Below are 17,654 nucleotides of genomic sequence, written 5' to 3'. Positions count from 1 at the left end.
CTATAAGGATATCCATGTAGATAGTTAATTTGGGGAAATTCTTCCAGAGAATGAGAATGGAAGACTGGGAAGAATGAAATTAAATGAGAGAACCAATTCAGTTTTGCTCTGGACAACTGAGCTTTATCCTACTGGAACCCTCTGAGGAGCCATATGGAATGTGCTTCAGAGTTGTCCACATGAGGAAAGTGAAAGCAATTATTCCCCCAGCCTCTGTGGAAAGTGTTTCTCATGGGGTGTTTATTTCCTTGCATCTCATGGTTTTCATATGTATGGGTGCCTAGTCAATTCCTAGGAGTGCTTATTCAAGGTATCAGAATTTCCACACCTGAATATAGGAGGTACAAAAGTACAGTTGAGGCAAGGTCTTTTAGGATACTGGCTTTGAAACTGGCTTGCTGGGGGTGAAAAGTAGAGAAGACATGAGGTAAGCATGAAATGCCCAATTCATTCTGCTTGAGTCACTCAAATCAGTTTGTGTACTCCATTAATCGAACTCATGTGGCCAGTCACAGCACAGCCAGAGACTTGCTTCAAGGAAATGGTGGAATTAGCCACATTCCAGCTGCCACATCTAGCTGGAAGCTCTAACTCATGATCTTACAACTATCAGAATTCAGTCAGGGAAGCTGAGCAACTACAACATATGGAATAAGGATTTGAAACTTATACAGTTGTCAGAGAAGCTGAGGAAGTAAAGATCTGAAAGAGAGAGTGGCAAAGGACCAAATGAGTTGTGTACATAAGAAGCCACACATGTCCAGCCTACAAATTGGGACTGGGGAAAGGGACTCATGGAGATTGGCTGTTGTGTCAGTGGTACTGTATCCATGCATCTAGTGGTGGGCATGAGGATGGACTTGGGTGGGACATCTGGATGCAGAGAAGAAGCAAGGACAAGCCAGAATCCACTAGCACTTCTGTGACATGTGTCACCTAGCTATAGTAACTTTTAGAAGGTAATAGCTGCTGTCTTTCTTCTGACTTCTAAGTCTCACATATTTCTTTTTATATTTTTTATATTTTATATTTTTTTATTTTTTTTATTTTATATTTTTGTATCCCTACAGGGATAGAGATTGTGAGAAATTATTCAGGTTAAAGCCAGTTGGAATACTATAAATCAGACCGATCACCCTATTGTCCCCCTTTACCAATACTTCAACACATCTGGGTAGTCTACCAGGTAAGGTAACCCAGATTTTTATCCCAAGGGTGTCCGAGCTCTTGTTTCGTCATTAACACTTGCTACAGTTGCTGAGTCTTTGTTATCAGGCAAAGAAGCACCAGAAGATGCCCCTGAGTATCCCTTGGGTTCTGAATGAGCTCCTTCTTACCGCAGCACACTCAAGATGCACAACCACAAGTTGGCCTGCCAGTACATAGATGGTCTTAGAATTCTTTGGGTGTCTGTACTCCTACCTTCCAACACAGAAACTGTATTTTCTTACTCAGACAGTTATAAACCTCACCTGGATTGTTGGTTTGGATGTAGTGGGAAAAAGCAGGAGCAGATCTTGAAGAAGACAGGCATGATCTTTTCAGGGTCTCCAGACAAAAATATGCTGTTGTTTTCCAGCTAAGAGTTGGAGGAAGCTCCTTTTCCTAGACCAGAAAATTTGGGCAAATCTTGGGATGTAACAACATTTCAGGTCACTGACTCAAACATCCCCATTCTGGGTTTCTGTGTCCAAATATTCCTATCAGGACCCAGGTTTTATCATAGAAGACTTAGTGAGGCTTTCATTCAAATCTTCTTTGTAGCTCTGATGTCCTGCAAATTAAATCTTGAGCGTGAGTTGTGGCAGTGCACCATGTAGTGGCAGGAATAGGGTTTCTTTAAATACTGACCTCAAGGTCTCCAGACCTTGAAGAATGCCTAGGTTTAAGAGTTGGTTAAGCTGATCCAATAGTTTTCTTTTTGCATGGCTTCTAAAGCTGTTCACTAAAGCCAGCCAGTATCAGGGACTTATGTGCACTAATGTTCTCATTCCATTTAAGTGCCACCATTTCTGCTGAGCTAATTCATCTTTCATTTACACACCATGTTAATCTGCTCCTAGTGAAAATCCTCCTGTTGTCCTGTTGCTGCCAGCAGAGGTTATCACCTCTGGTTGTATGGGTTGCGGGGGATCTAATTCTGGAATATCATTCAAGAATCTTGTTTTCTAGGGCCATTTCTAGGTATCTTTGGGTATTTCCTCTCATTCCTAATGATCCCTACATCTGAGCTTGAATGCAGACCATGTATTTGGTAGGTTCTCCCAAGAAAGGGTGAAGCTGGGAAGGCAGGAGAGCAGTGTATATATGAGTGGTTCCCTGAGCTGGTCATGCCTGGGAGGTCTGGGTTTAGACTCTTCAGAATTGTACCCCTAGGGAGAGATAGAGGGGAGCATATATGTATCCACCCTTCTCCCAGATGTTACAATCTGAGGAAGGCAATTTAAAACATTGAGGCACAGGTTGGCTTGTCTTCCAACCCATATGTCTTGACTCACATTTTCTGCCTTAGATCTGGAATTCTTAGCTCCGTTTGTAATAGGTAAGTAGAGATGATGTGGTGATAATGGCATTTTAGAAAATGTAAACCTTTCAGCCATGCAGATTGGAATATCAGAGGGAAGGAGAAAGTAGGAAAGCTTTTCAAGAATTGATGTGTGAGGTGCTGAGAATTTGAAAAGAGGTGGTGTTTGTGCCAGTACGTATAGACATGTCTTAGAGATAGAATTAAAGAGGCTAATCAAAGAGTATTTTGAAGGAAGAATCAGTGGAACACATTGATTACATATAAAGGTCAAAGGAAGATGGGTAGGACAGTAGAAATTTAAGGTTTCTGTCCTAGAGAAAGGTACAGTGTTCACCATAATCCTCTGCACAGTAATGGATTGCTTTAGCCTGCATATGAAGAACTAAGTCTTTTGATCCAGCACAGGGTGGTAAGAGTGAATCAAGAGTTAGTAATGCAGCTGTCTAAATTAAAAGCCTCTCTTTCGCTTGCTTTCTGCCACCCTCAATTCCTTCTTGCCTCAAGTCCCACAATCAGTAACCATATAGGTTAGCAGGGAAGAATCGAAACAACTTTTCTTCAAGCTTGTTTGTACTTTTAATCATATTTCTAATCTGGTGCCATTAAAGGGTTACCATGCCTAAGGCCAAGTCTAGGGCCAGCCTTGTCCAAACTTATAATATTCTTTTATGTTGGTTGTTGAACTGTCATCTCCCTCCCACATTCCCTCCCTTTCTTCTGTCATTCTCTTCCCAACCAACCCCAGTATGAAACTCTGAATCTGGAAGCTGCTTATATATTTCCTGATGGCCACAAGGCAAGGTGAGGTTTCCCTCTGGCATTGGTTAAACAAGTAAGATGTTATACGTAGGAATAACCACAAGTGAGAGTGGAGAGCAATGACAGATCCTGACAGTGTGCCCAGAGAGCTGTCAACATTGAAGCTTATATTTAGTTACCAGAGGAACATAAACAGAACAATTTTTTTACACTTTAAAAATTTTTTTTTTTTACTTGTTGACAAACCTTTATTTTATTCATTTATTTATATGGGGTGCTAAGAATTGATCCCAGTGCCTCACATGCAAGGCAAGTGCTCACCACTGAGCCACAACCCCAGCCCCAGAGAACAATTTTGATAATAAAAACAGAAAACGATTCTGTTTAACATGCAGGATCTTTTGAAAAGGGGCATTTTTGCCCACATTAAAGAACAGAAAGCATGCTGGCAAGAGAATAGAAGAAAAGATTAAACAATTAGGAGATGGATCTATAAAATGTGGTTATCACCCAAGCAAAAGAATTATAGAGGGCTAGGGTTGTGGCTCAGCCATAGAGCACTTGCCTAGCACGTGCATGGCCCTGGGTTTAATCCTCAGCACCACATAAAACTAACTAAATAAAATGAATAAATTAAATAAAGGTATTGTGTCCAGCTACAACTAAAAAATATTTTTTAAAAATTATAGAAAGATGGATTTCCCCAGAACGTGTGTGTAGAGGCCGGTGTGAGTTCGGGAATAAAGAATTGCTGTTTGAATCTACAAAGCTGTGAGTGGCTCATGATCTTGTGCCCAGCCAAGACTGCAGCAGGTTACATATTAAGTTAACATTTTATGAAAAGGCACACTGTAAAGAAAGAAAGCAGGTCATCAGACTGCGGCGGAGGAGATAACCTCATTGAAACCTGTGGCTATAGCATCTAATAAATTTATAGGAGTAAAGAGTAACTCAGAAGTCAAACAGAACAAGAAGTAACATGAGCAGCATGAAAAAGCAAGGAAGAAAAGGAGTACAAACAATGCAGGACAGCCTAAATATTCAGGAGGACCTAGAGTCATCAGAAAAATGGTCATATAAAGAACTCAAGGAACACCTTAGACAGATGGAATGGAACCTTAAAGAGGATACGAGACAGCAAATTCAAGCAGCGAAAGAACACATTGAGAATGAATTACATAAACAGATAAAAGAAGAAGTTAAGCAGCTTTATCAGGAGATAGAGATTATAAAAAAATATCAAACAATAATTCTAGAAATGAAGGAAACTATAAACCTAATTAAAAACTCAAATGAGAGTATCACTAACAGAGTGGAGCAAGTAGAAGCCAGAATGTCAGATAATGAAGACAAAATATATCATCTTGGAAGAGTCTGGCCAACTCAGAAAGGCTGGTAAAAAATCACGAGAAAAACATCCAAGAGTTATGGGATAACATAAAAAAACCAAACTTACGAGTCATCGGGATAGAAGAAGGTACAGAGATTCAAACCAAGGGAATGAGTAACCTGCTGAATGAAATAATTACAGAAAACTTTCCAGAAATAAAAAAGGAAACAGATATACAAATTGAAGATGCATACAGGACACCGAGCACACAAAACCACAGTAGACCAACGCCAAGACACATTGTTATGAAGATATCCAATATACAGAACAAAGAGAAAATATTAAAAGCTACAAGAGAAAGGAGACAGATTACATTCAGGGGTCAACCAATAAGGTTAATAACGGATTTTTCATCACAGACACTGAAAGCAAGAAGGTCATGGAACAATGTATTTCAAACACTGAAAGACAATGGATGCCAACCAAGAATTCTGTATCCAGCAAAATTAAGCTTCAGGTATGGCAATGAAATAAAAATCTTTCATGATAAACAAAAGTTAAAAGAATTTGCAGCCAGAAAACCAGCATTGCAAAGCATTTTGAGCAAAACACTACACGAGGAAGAAATGAAAAACAATAACCAAAACCATCAGTAGGAAGTGCCTCGGTAAAGACAGAGGGCGAGGGGAAGGATAATCATGGAGAAACAAACTAAATTTTTTTAAAAAAGGATAAATAATCAAACATGGATGGAAGTACAAACCATATATCAATAGTAACTCTGAATGTTAATGGCTTAAACTCTCCAATAAAGCGACATAGGCTGGTATCATGGATTAAAAAAACAAATCCAACAATATGCTGCCTCCAGGAGACACATCTGATTGGAAAAGACATACACAGGCTGAGGTGAAAGGATGGGAAAAAATATACCATGCACACGGTCCTCGTAAGCAAGCAGGGGTGGCCATCCTCATATCGAATAAAATCGACTTCAAGACTAAGTTAATCAAAAGGGATAAAGAAGGACATTATATACTGTTAAAAGGAACCATTCACCAACAAGACATAACAATTATCAATATGTATGCACCAAATAATGGTGCTGCGACATTCATAAAACAAATTCTCCTCAAGTTCGAGAATCAAATAGACCACAACACAATAATTATGGGTGACACACCTCTCTCACCATTGGACAGATCCTCCAAACAAAAGTTGAATAAAGAAACTATAGAACTCAATATCACAATCAATAACCTAGACTTAACTGACATATATAGAATATATCAACCATCATCAAATGGATATACTTTTTTCTCAGCAGCACATGGATCCTTCTCAAAAATAGACCATATATTATGCCATAGGGCAACCCTCAGCAAATATAAAGGGGTGGAGATAATACCTTGCATTTTATCTGATCATAATGGAATGAAACTGGAAATCAATGATAAAAGAAGGAAGGAAAAATCCTACATCACATGGAAAATGAACAATATGTTACTGAATGATCAATGGGTTGCAGAAGACATAAAGGAGGAAATCAAAAAATTCTTAGAGATAAATGAAAATACGGACACAACATATCGGAATCTATGGGACACAATGAAAGCAGTTTTAAGAGGGAAATTCATTGCCTGGAGTTCATTCCTCAAAAAAAGAAAAAAACCAACAAATAAATGAGCTCACACTTCATCTCAAAGCCCTAGAAAAGGAAGAGCAAAATAACAGCAAATGTAGCAGAAGGCAAGAAATAATTAAAATCAGAGCGGAAATCAACAAAATTGAAACAAATGAAACTATTGAAAAAATTAACAAAACTAAAAGTTGGTTCTTTGAAAAAATAAATAAGATCGACAGACCTTTAGCCATGCTAATGAAGAGAAGAAGAGAGAGAGCTCAAATTACTAACATACGGGATGAAAAAGGCAATATCACAACAGATGCTACAGAAATACAGAAGACAATTAGAAATTATTTTGAAAACCTATATTCCAATAAAATAGAAGATAGTGAAGACATCAATAAATTTCTTAAGTCATATGATTTGCCCAGACTCAGTCAGGAGGATACACACAATTTGAACAGACCAATATCAATGGATGAAATTGAAGAAGGCATCAAAAGACTACCAACCAAGAAAAGCCCAGGACCGGATGGGTATACAGTGGAGTTTTACAAAACCTTTAAAGAAGAATTAACACCAATACTTTTCAAGTTATTTCAGGAAATAGAAAAAGAGGGAGCTCTTCCAAATTCATTCTATGAGGCCAACATCACCCTGATTCCGAAACCAGACGAAGACACCTCAAAGAAAGAAAACTACAGACCAATATCTCTAATGAACCTAGATGCAAAAATCCTCAATAAAATTCTGGCGAATCGAATACAAAAACACATCAAAAAAATTGTGCACCATGATCAAGTAGGATTCATCCCTGGGATGCAAGGATGGTTCAATATACGGAAATCAATAAATGTTATTCACCACATCAATAGACTTAAAGATAAGAACCATATGATCATCTTGATAGACGCAGAGAAAGCATTCGACGAAGTACAGCATTCCTTTATGTTTAAAACATTAGAAAAACTAGGGATAACAGGAACTTACCTCAACATTGTAAAAGCTATCTATGCTAAGCCTCAGGCTAGCATCATTCTGAATGGACAAAAGTTTAAGGCATTCCCTCTAAAATCTGGAACAAGACAGGGATGCCCTCTATCACCACTTCTATTCAATGTAGTTCTCGAAACACTGGCCAGAGCAATTAGACGAAAGAAATTAAAGGCATAAAAATAGGAAAAGAAGAACTTAAATTATCACTATTTGCAGATGACATGATTCTATACCTAGAAGACCCAAAAGGGTCTACAAAGAAACTGCTAGAACTAATAAATGAATTCAGCAAAGTCGCAGGATATAAAATCAACATGCATAAATCAAAGGCATTTCTGTATATCAGCGACAAAACTTTTGAAACGGAAATGAGGAAAAACACTCCATTCACAATATCCTCAAAAAAAATGAAGTACTTGGGAATCAACCTAACAAAAGAGGTGAAAGATTTATACAATGAAAACTACAGAACCCTAAAGAGAGAAGTAGAAGAAGATCTTAGAAGATGGAAAAATATACCCTGTTCATGGATAGGCAGAACTAACATCATCAAAATGGCGATATTACCAAAAGTTCTCTATAGGTTTAATGCAATGCCAATCAAAATCCCAACGGCATTTCTTGTAGAAATAGATAAAGCAATCATGAAATTCATATGGAAAAATAAAAGACCCAGAATAGCAAAAGCAATTCTAAACTGGAAGTGTGAATCAGGCGGTATAGCGATACCAGATTTCAAACTATATTACAGAGCAATAGTGACAAAAACAGCATGGTACTGGTACCAAAACAGGCGGGTGGACCAATGGTATAGAATAGAGGACACAGAGACTAATCCACAAAGTTACAACTATCTTATATTTGATAAAGGGGCTAAAAGCATGCAATGGAGGAAGGATAGCATCTTCAACAAATGGTGTTGGGAAAACTGGAAATCCATATGCAACAAAATGAAACTGAATCCCTTTCTCTCGCCATGCACAAAAGTTAACTCAAAATGGATCAAGGAGCTTGATATCAAATCAGAGACTCTGCGTCTGATAGAAGAAAAAGTTGGCTCCGATCTACATATTGTGGGGTTGGGCTCCAAATTCCTTAATAGGACACCCATAGCACAAGAGTTAATAACAAGAATCAACAAATGGGACTTAATTAAACTAAAAAGTTTTTTTCTCAGCAAGAGAAACAATAAGAGAGGTAAATAGGGAGCCTACATCCTGGGAACAAATTTTTACTCCTCACACTTCAGATAGAGCCCTAATATCCAGAGTATACAAAGAACTCAAAAAATTAGACAATAAGATAACAAATAACCCAATCAACAAATGGGCCAAGGACCTGAACAGACACTTCTCAGAGGAGGACATACAATCAATCAACAAGTACATGAAAAAATGCTCTCCATCTCTAGCAGTCAGAGAAATGCAAATCAAAACCACCCTAAGATACCATCTCACTCCAGTAAGATTGGCAGCCACTATGAAGTCAAACAACAGCAAGTGCTGGCGAGGATGTGGAGAAAAGGGTACACTTGTACATTGCTGGTAGGACTGCAAATTGGTGCGGCCAATTTGGAAAGCAGTTTGGAGATTCCTGGGAAAGCTGGGAATGGAACCACCATTTGACCCTGCTATTGCCCTTCTCGGACTATTCCCTGAAGACCTTAAAAGAGCATGTTACAGGGATACTGCCACATCGATGTTCATAGCAGCACAATTCACAATAGCTAGACTGTGGAACCAACCCCGATGCCCTTCAATGGATGGATGGATAAAAAAATGTGGCATTTATACACAATGGAGTACTATGCAGCAATAAAAAATGACAAAATCATAGAATTTGCAGGGAAATGGATGGCACTAGAGCAGATTATGCTTAGTGAAGCTAGCCAATCCCTAAAAAACAAATACGAAATGTCTTCTTTGATATAATGAGAGCAACTATGAACAGAGCAGGGAGGAAGAGCAGGAAGAAAAGATTAACATTAAACAGAGACATGAGATGGAAGGGAAAGGGAGAGAAAAGGGAAATTGCATGGAAATGAAGGGAGACCCTCATTGCTAAACAAAATTACATGTAAGAGGTTGTGAGGGGAATGGGAAAATAAACAAGGAGAGAAATGAATTACAGTAGATGGGGTAGAGAGAGAAGATGGGAGGGGAGGGGAGGGGGGATAGTAGGGGATAGGAAAGGTAGCAGAATACAACAATTACTAATAGGGCATTATGTAAAATTGTGGATGTGTAATCGACGTGATTCTGCAATCTGCATTTGGGGTAAAATTGGGGGTTCATAACCCACTTCAATCTAATGTATGAAATATGATATGTCAAGAGCTTTGTAATGTTGTGAACAACCAATAAAAAGAATAAAATAAAAAAAATAAAATTGAAAAAAAATTATAGAAAGATGACTTCACATAATAAGCCAAGCTTACAACAGTATGGTTGCAAATCTACCTAAACAGAAAATGTTGTTGCCTTTTTCCATCTATCAGATTTCTTGGCTATGCGTGCAGTTTATTTTATTATAAGAAAAGTATCTTTTCAAAAATTTTTTTAGTTGTAGATGGACACAACACCTTTATTTTATTTTTGTGTGGTGCTGAGAATCGAACCCAGTGCCTTCCACATATGAGGCAAGCACTCTACCACTGAGCTACAACCTCAACCCTATTATAAGAAAATTATTAATAAAAGCTTTTGACTTCATTCAGAAAGTTTTATGGGTTTTTGAGTCTGCCATCACTATGCAGCAAAACACCTGAGAACCTCAGTGATGTGTAACCAAAAAAAATGTTTAAATAATGTGTGCTTCAGTTTGCAGCAGCTGGGGCTACTGTGGTGGCCACTGTGGGCAGCAGGGGTCCTTTGTTCCCAGTGCCACTTGTTTTCCTCTTTGGACCAATAAGCTAGTAACCACAGTGTCTTTACATGACAGAAGACAAACCTCAGCTCAGGAGACTAAGGCAAGAGGATTGTGAGTTCAAAGACAGCCTCAGCAACTTCAAGGCGCTAAGCAAGACCCTGTCTTTAAATAAAATAGGGCTGGGGACATGGCTCAGTGGTCAAGTGTCCCTGTTCAATCCCGGGAACCAAAACAAAAAGAAGCAGCAGCAGCAGCAGCAGGAGGAGGAACTCTTATGAGGGCAATTCTTTTCAAAGTATGTCCACGGTGAGATAAGCGCAGAGTATCCATATAGAAAATATTCTAGCAATTTGACATTGCCACAACATTCAAGTAGTAGTATATTTGTTGTATTTTATAAAAATATTGGATCCATGACAGATTGGAAGTTTATCCAATATTCGATCTTATTCTAGTTTATCATATATTCTATCTTAGCAATTCTCAAACTATCCTTGACCAGAGATAGTTTGAGAATTGCTAAGATAGAAAATATGATGTTCTGATCAGTAGAAATAAATACCTGCACTTGCACATATATGGTCATTCTCATCTAGGCACTGGGCTTAGATTTGTACAGTTTTTTGGTTTTTTTTTTTTGTTTGTTTTTTTTTTTGTTTTTTTTGTTTTTTTTTTTTTTTTAATAGAGAGGGAGAGAGGAGAGAGAGAGAATTTTTAACATTTTTTTTTTTTTTTTTTTTTAGTTTTTTCAGCGGACACATCTTTGTTTGTATGTGGTGCTGAGGATCGAACCCGGGCTACGTGCATGCCAGGCGAGCGCACTACCACTTGAGCCACATCCCCAGCCCAGATTTGTACAGTATCTTGTCACCAAAAATTTGTCTTTGGGCTAGGAATACAACTAGGTGGTGCAGTGTTTGCCTAACATATCTGAGGCCCTGGATTTATTAAGTTGTTGATGGACCTTTATTTTATTTATTTATATGTAGTGCTGAGAATCAAACTCGGTCCCTCACACATGCTAGGCAAGCGCTCTACCACCGAGCTACAACCCAGCCCAACTGTTGGCATCTTGTTTGCTAGCCTTCTCTTGCCAGCCTCCCCTCTGCCTTGCTATTATCTGCATATTTTCAATCCAGTGTTTTTCACTTTGATAAAAAGTATATTATTGCTAATTTAGATACTTTACCATAACATGAAAATGTTAATTTTGACAATATAAGATAATTCTCTCTTTTAAGCTAGGTGGGCCTACAGAACAGGCAAGGGCCAGATCATCAAGAGATACATAGTTTAGGTTTTTTCTTGAAGTCATTTGCAAGCTATTGAATAATTTGTTACAGAGGCATACATAATTTGCATTTTAAAGGATCATTCTGGCAGCAGTAGAGAACAGATTCAAAGGGACAAGACTAAAGATGGTTTTCTTTCTTTTTTTTTTAGGGTGTTTCAATTGTATAATTGTATAGGGAGAAAATATGGAATTTTGAAAACAGTGATAGAAATTGAATAGAGATCCTGTGGAGGGGATGGATTTAAAAGTATAATGAACAGCACTTGGTGATAGATTTAATAAGGGCTTCAGGAGAAGGAATCAATAGTAGTACTCAGATCTCTGGCTTTGATGACTGGGTAGAAGTGATTCCACTAAAATGCATTAAGAAAGGGAGGAGGCTAGATTTCCCAGAGGAAATTAACTGACTTCTATACTTGAACTGTTTGTGGAACATCCATCTGGAATTGTCCAGTGGAAGTAAGGAATGACTAAAGGCATCAAGAGAGCACCCTGGGTTGGAGCAGTAGCTGGGAAGTCGTAGGGGTGCAATGGGAGTGAAGGCTGTAGAGATGGATGACATCACCAGGAGAATGAGCAGGAAAAGGAGCTGTGTGTCAATATCTCTCTCCCCAGTGTGCATCCGAATGAGCATCAAGGGTGCAGCTCATTTGGACTCATGACAACCTTGTGAGGTGGGAGATACTATCTCAGTGTTAGAGATGAGAAAATGTCAGGCTCAAAGAGTTAAGTGATCTGTCCAAGTGTCAGAGCTGGAATTTTTTTCAAGTCCAATCTGTCTTGATTTCAAAGTCCATTTTTTCCTGCCATATCCTGCTTCTTTGTAACCTCAGAAATTTATATATATGATCCACATTATCTTCGATTCTTTTTCTTCACCTCTGCCAATATCCTGGTTTAGTAGGATTCTGACACATGCTTTCCTCCTACCTACCCCCACCCCAAGCACTGGTTGAACCCAGGGTCTCATGCATGCTAGGCAAGTGCTCTTTGGCACTGAGTTACATCCCTAGCCCCACATTCTTTCCTCTGATATCCCCCTACTTCATTCCCAAGCGCATCTATAAGATTGTTTTTCCTATCAGGTTAACTTCCCTGCTGACTTCTATTCCGTCAATTGCTTTAAACATCAGCCCAACAGAAGTTGTCCACTGGCTGGAAGAGATCTGCTCTAGCTTGACATTCAAGGATTTCCATAAAATCATGAAGACTGTTCAGAACTTTTTTGTATTTCCCACTTATCAGCACTTATTCATGCCTTTTGGTTTCAGTTTCATGTAGATCTCATTGTGACCTCAGTGTTTCTTATAAAGGTATTAATATTCAGATTAAATAAATGAATCTTTGTTCTCTTACCATATTCCAAAACATGATTCTATCTTTGTGATGAAAGCAGCTTGGATGTCCTCTGACCCTAGTTCTTACCCAGTGTTAAGTATGTCCCTAATGTGATGAGCCAGACTCTGCTGCTACTATTCTAGATAAAAAAATTTTTTTGAGGGGAGTGGGGTAGAGAAATTTATAATAGTTAAAAATTTCTTGTTATTGAACCCAAAATTCTCCTTTAACACCATTTGTTTCCCAGGACCTGCCTTTGGAACAGCCAATGTCATTTTTTTCTCTTCTACCTCATGAGGACTGATCAGATGTTTAAAAACTGCTCTTCCATCTCTACTCAGGTCTCTCTTACATAAGCCAAATACCCTGTTCATTTGAAGCTTTTCTCCTGTGACAGGTCTCAAGCTCTCTTCTAGAAATCCTGTGGTTTGACCAGTGCCCATCCAAAATACAGGGCCCAAAACAGCACAGGAGAATAGGGTCATATGAGTCTCTATCGAGGTCTTGATGCTTGTACTTTAAAGGCCTAAAATTGCTTCAGCTTTATAGCAGCTGTTACCTTTTGCATTCATGCAACTAAAATACCCATATTTTATTTTATGTGGGTGTATTTAGGGTAGCTTGCCTCTCATCTACTATGCAGTTGATCTTCAATTTTAAGTGTAGAACTTTCTAGTCTTCCTAATTACATGTCACCTTCATTTTGGCCAGTCTTTATATTATAGCCAGTTATGTTTCTGCTTTGTACAGTGTCATTAACTGTGTTTCCCAGTTTTAGGGTCATCTGGAGATTTAGATGCTTACTTTCATATCTTCACTAAAATTCTTGATAAACATAGCAAGGACAGAGACTTCCACTATACCCTCCAAGTTAAGTGGTGCTGCTTCTGAATGGTTTTGTTAACCACTGTTTTGTCATCACCTCATATCTGCAAGGATCTCATTTGTATGTCCACTACAGCTTTATTTGACACCCATCACGTGCAAGAAGATGCTCAGACACACTGAAGACAGCAGTCCCTGTCTTGTGGTGCTAACAGACTAGCAGCATTATGAAATATTAACAAGTGCTTTGTGGAAACCACATTATACAATTATCTATGATATTTTTCCTTATCTGGTACCATAGCAGAAAAGGGAAGGGAAGCATTACTTTTTTTAATATTTTTTAGTTGTCAATGGACTTTTATTGATTTATATGTCGTGCTGAGAATTGAACCCAGTGTCTCACATATGCCAGGCAGTTGCTCTACCACTGAGCCAAACCCCAGCCCCTGAGGCGTTACTTTTTGTAGATGCCTTATTGGCTGCCACTGATCTTGTTTTATGGTCTTAGAGATAGCTTTGAATTTTGAAAGTCTGGAGTTATTGATACCCTTTCTTTGGGCTTTATCTTTTAAAACTCTAAGGTAATTGGAGAACAGTCTGTGTAACTGTATTTTTTTCATTGTTGGTGATGATGTTTAAATGCCTTTTTTTTTCCTTTTTTGAGACAGGGTATCTCTAAGTTGCTTAGGGCTTCATTAAATTGATGAAGCTGACTTTGAACTTGCAATCCTCCTGCCTCAGCCTCCTGAGCTGGGATTACAGTTGTGCACCACTGCACACAGCATTTCTTTCTTTCTTTCTTTTCTTTTCTTTTCTTTTCTTTTTTTTTTTTTTTTTTTTTGCACATTAATCTGAATCATATTTTATTTTATAGTGAACCTAGTGAAGAAAGAGTTTCTGCCCAACTTCAGCTATTTTCCTTTCCACAATGTCACTCAGATTTTACTTATATTTATCTTTATATTATCTTTTTCTAAGGAAAATAACTGACTATCCTCAGATTTCCTCCTTGAGCTTTTAAAATGCCAGAAGTTACTTCTTCTAGGATCCTAGCCCTTTTTACTTAAGCCACTTATTTCTTTTTGAAAGAACTAAGGCCAGATGAATATAGAACTTTTGATATTTTGTCTGTTTTTGGAGAGATTATGAGGACAGTACAAAGAACAAATATTCCTTGTCTTCTCATTAGGTAGGGATGCTCTATCCATCAATTGTCACCCATATCCTTCCTCTGGCCAGTTCCCACAACTGTATCATTTCTTCCTACTCTTCTTTCTCTTTGGTCCAGTGCTTTCCATAATACTGTCTTATTCAAATTATTGGATTTGCATATAGATATTTATTTTCTTGAACAACTGGGAGGATTCTCTGCCTTTTTCTACAGCTCACTCGCTCTCTCTGTAGGGCAGTATATTTCCTAAAGATGTCATAATCTATTGCTATCCCATCCCACCATGTCTTGGTGATTTCCATGAGATTTTATCTCCTTGAGTTCTTTTTTACTATTGCTACTTTTAAGCCTAACACACTGATGTTCAATAAGTAATATTTATGATTAATCTCAAGAAGTGTTTGCCTTCTCTTTTAGGCTGTGAGGATATCATTGCTGAGAGCATCTCATTAGATACCTTAATTGCCATCCTCAAGTGGAGCTCACATCCATATGGCTCTAAGTGGGTGCACCGGCAAGCTTTGCATTTCCTCTGTGAGGAATTGTCCCAGGTCATGACTTCGGATGTTTTTTATGAACTCAGCAAAGACCATCTGCTTACTGCTATCCAGTCTGACTATCTACAGGTAATCATTAACACCCCTCTCAAATTCATTGTCATTCATATGTGCACCAAGAAATACATCTGTATTCTGCTATTCTTCTGTCTGGGGTAGAGTAGGGGGAGAGAAACAGGCTGTGATCAAACCACCTAGGAATGCCCTTTTCATATTTGTACAACACAGGCTTCTGGCTCACCGGCTCCTCATGCACACTGCTACTGTGACTTGACATTATGAACAAAACCAGGACTTAACCAACTACACCAAAGAGGTGAGGCAGTAGGCAAGGTCAGAAGCATATTCCAACAGCAATTTTCTTGGCTTCCACTAAAGTGGATTCCCTATAATAGTATCTTACTTTCTGCGGTCTCAGATATTTAGATTGTAGGCAGTAGTTTAAGCAGAACAAAATACAAATAATATTCACTTTCTCATCTGCCTACCTGATTATAAAAACTCAGTACATGTGTTCTGCCAAAGTATACTGATGTTTTCAACTATTCATTTTTAGTAAAAAATAGTTTTTAGTATCTTGTATCATTGACTATATGTTAATCTTATTTGGTGATTTAAAGTCATAGAAGATTTTAAGTATTGCAAGAAGTATTCAGGTAAAGTATATCCAACTAAATTTGCTGGGTTTTTGTTGTTGTTGTTTTGCATTGATTGTATGAATTTCATGCTAAAATTAAACAACAGTTTTAACGCTGCAAACACAAACTCATTGAGACAATTCCTATGTCTTTGTACTAGAAGAATTATACAGTGCCACCTATCATCTCAATCATAAAATGCAGCGAAAAGTTCAATAATATACTCGGCATCAGTGCTTTCCTTCAATATTGATCTGATTGCAGTACAGATGTTGTCACACTTGGACTTGATGTATGGAAGGCTTTTGTTTACCAGCCTTCTCTCACTGTGCTGATCAAGCCTGGATGCTTTGTGTTTAGGGGAGTTAGAGTTTGTCAGTTCTTTCAAATTATTGACTCTTGGAGCTTTGCATTCTGTTTTAGCAATTTAAACTTGGGGAGCAGTTTAGATTTGCTCTATGATTTTAAATAAGGTACAAAGAAATGAGGGGTACATTGCCACTTCCCAGGTTGTGCTTCGAGACTCTTACCAACCAATAAAGTGCTTTGTGGAGATTGCAGTTTCCTCTGCCACAAATTGCTACGTGTGTATTTCCCATCCTTGAAGGAGATAGTATAAACTCTATCACTGTACTTTTACTTTCATGTGTTTATTTCCATCTTGTTTCAAAAAATAAGGTAATTGTATAGAAACCATATGGTAAGATAAAATAAATAGGGAAAAACAGGACAAAGGCAAAAAAAATGGAAATAAAAATGTTGCTGGAGCCAAGAGTTATTACTGGATAAATATCTATAATGTAGTTTTGCATATTTGTTGTTGATGGACAACAGATTTAACTCTAAAATTTCTAACAGCTGACAGAAAGAGGGAAACAATGGTAAGTTGCAACAACCTAGGAAAAGTTATCAGTGAAATTGACCCTTTATCTAACCTCACTAAAATAAATACAAACCACTTTTATTGCAGGCAAGTGAACAAGATATCCTTAAATATCTGATTAAATGGGGAGAGCATCAGTTGATGAAAAGAATAGCAGACAGAGGTAAGTTCAGAAAATTAGTTTGTGCTAATCAGCATGTGTAACTTTTTACAGTCAGAAAAGTAGAGTATAGGCTGTTAAAGTTTCATTTTGCAACTTTAAAACGTAACTTGGGGCTGGGGATGTGGCTCAAGCAGTAACACGCTTGCCTGGCATGCACGGGGCTCTGGTTTCGATCCTCAGCATCACAGGAAAATAAAGATGTTGTGTCCACTGAAAACTGAAAAATAAATATTAAAAAATTCTCTCTTCTCTCTTAAAAAAAAAGTAACTTTATTATGTGTCTGTGCTTAATATGTTTAGTAATTCATGGAAATATTAGAATGAAAAGTTTCATGTAATGATTGAAGTGTTATAAAGGTGTAATGTTGCCACTTATGGTGTCAAATGCCTGTAATCGCTCTCCTTAGGAGGCTGAGGCATGAGGATGGCAAGTTTGACACCAGCCATGGCAACTTTCTGAGACTCTGTCTCAAAATAAAAAATAAAAGACCTCAGGGCATAGCTCAGTGGTAGTACACCCCTAGGTTCAGTTCCTAGTACCATACACACATACACACATACACACACACACATACACACACACACACACACATTGTTGATTAAAATGTAGTATTCATAGATGCACAGTAATATGTATGTCTAAAAGTCACTGAATTGCATGCTTTAAAATATTTA

At 38.0% G+C, this 17,654-nt stretch overlaps 1 protein-coding gene across 5 annotated transcripts in view; it reads left to right on the top strand.

Annotated features, from left to right (window-relative positions):
• BTBD7 (BTB domain containing 7) overlaps positions 1 to 17,654 on the top strand; it is a 126,154-nt gene that overhangs the window by 78,204 nt on the left and 30,296 nt on the right. For 3 of the 5 annotated variants that reach the window (XM_081289018.1, XM_081289017.1, XM_081289019.1), the window contains 2 exons: positions 15,156 to 15,364; positions 16,904 to 16,979. In XM_081289018.1, the coding sequence (XP_081145144.1) occupies positions 15,156 to 15,364; positions 16,904 to 16,979 (285 nt within the window). Of the gene's footprint in view, positions 1 to 10,859; positions 10,970 to 15,155; positions 15,365 to 16,903; positions 16,980 to 17,654 lie in introns of those variants that run through there. The other 2 variants (XR_014021349.1, XM_081289020.1) reach the window with 2 other exon arrangements.

The sequence above is a fragment of the Spermophilus citellus genome (assembly GCF_964194105.1).
Source record: "Spermophilus citellus genome assembly, chromosome: 4".
NCBI classification, from domain to species: Eukaryota; Metazoa; Chordata; class Mammalia; order Rodentia; family Sciuridae; genus Spermophilus; species Spermophilus citellus.
The sequence above is the reverse complement of the archived record's forward strand: the minus strand, read 5'-3'. Positions and strand labels throughout refer to the sequence as shown.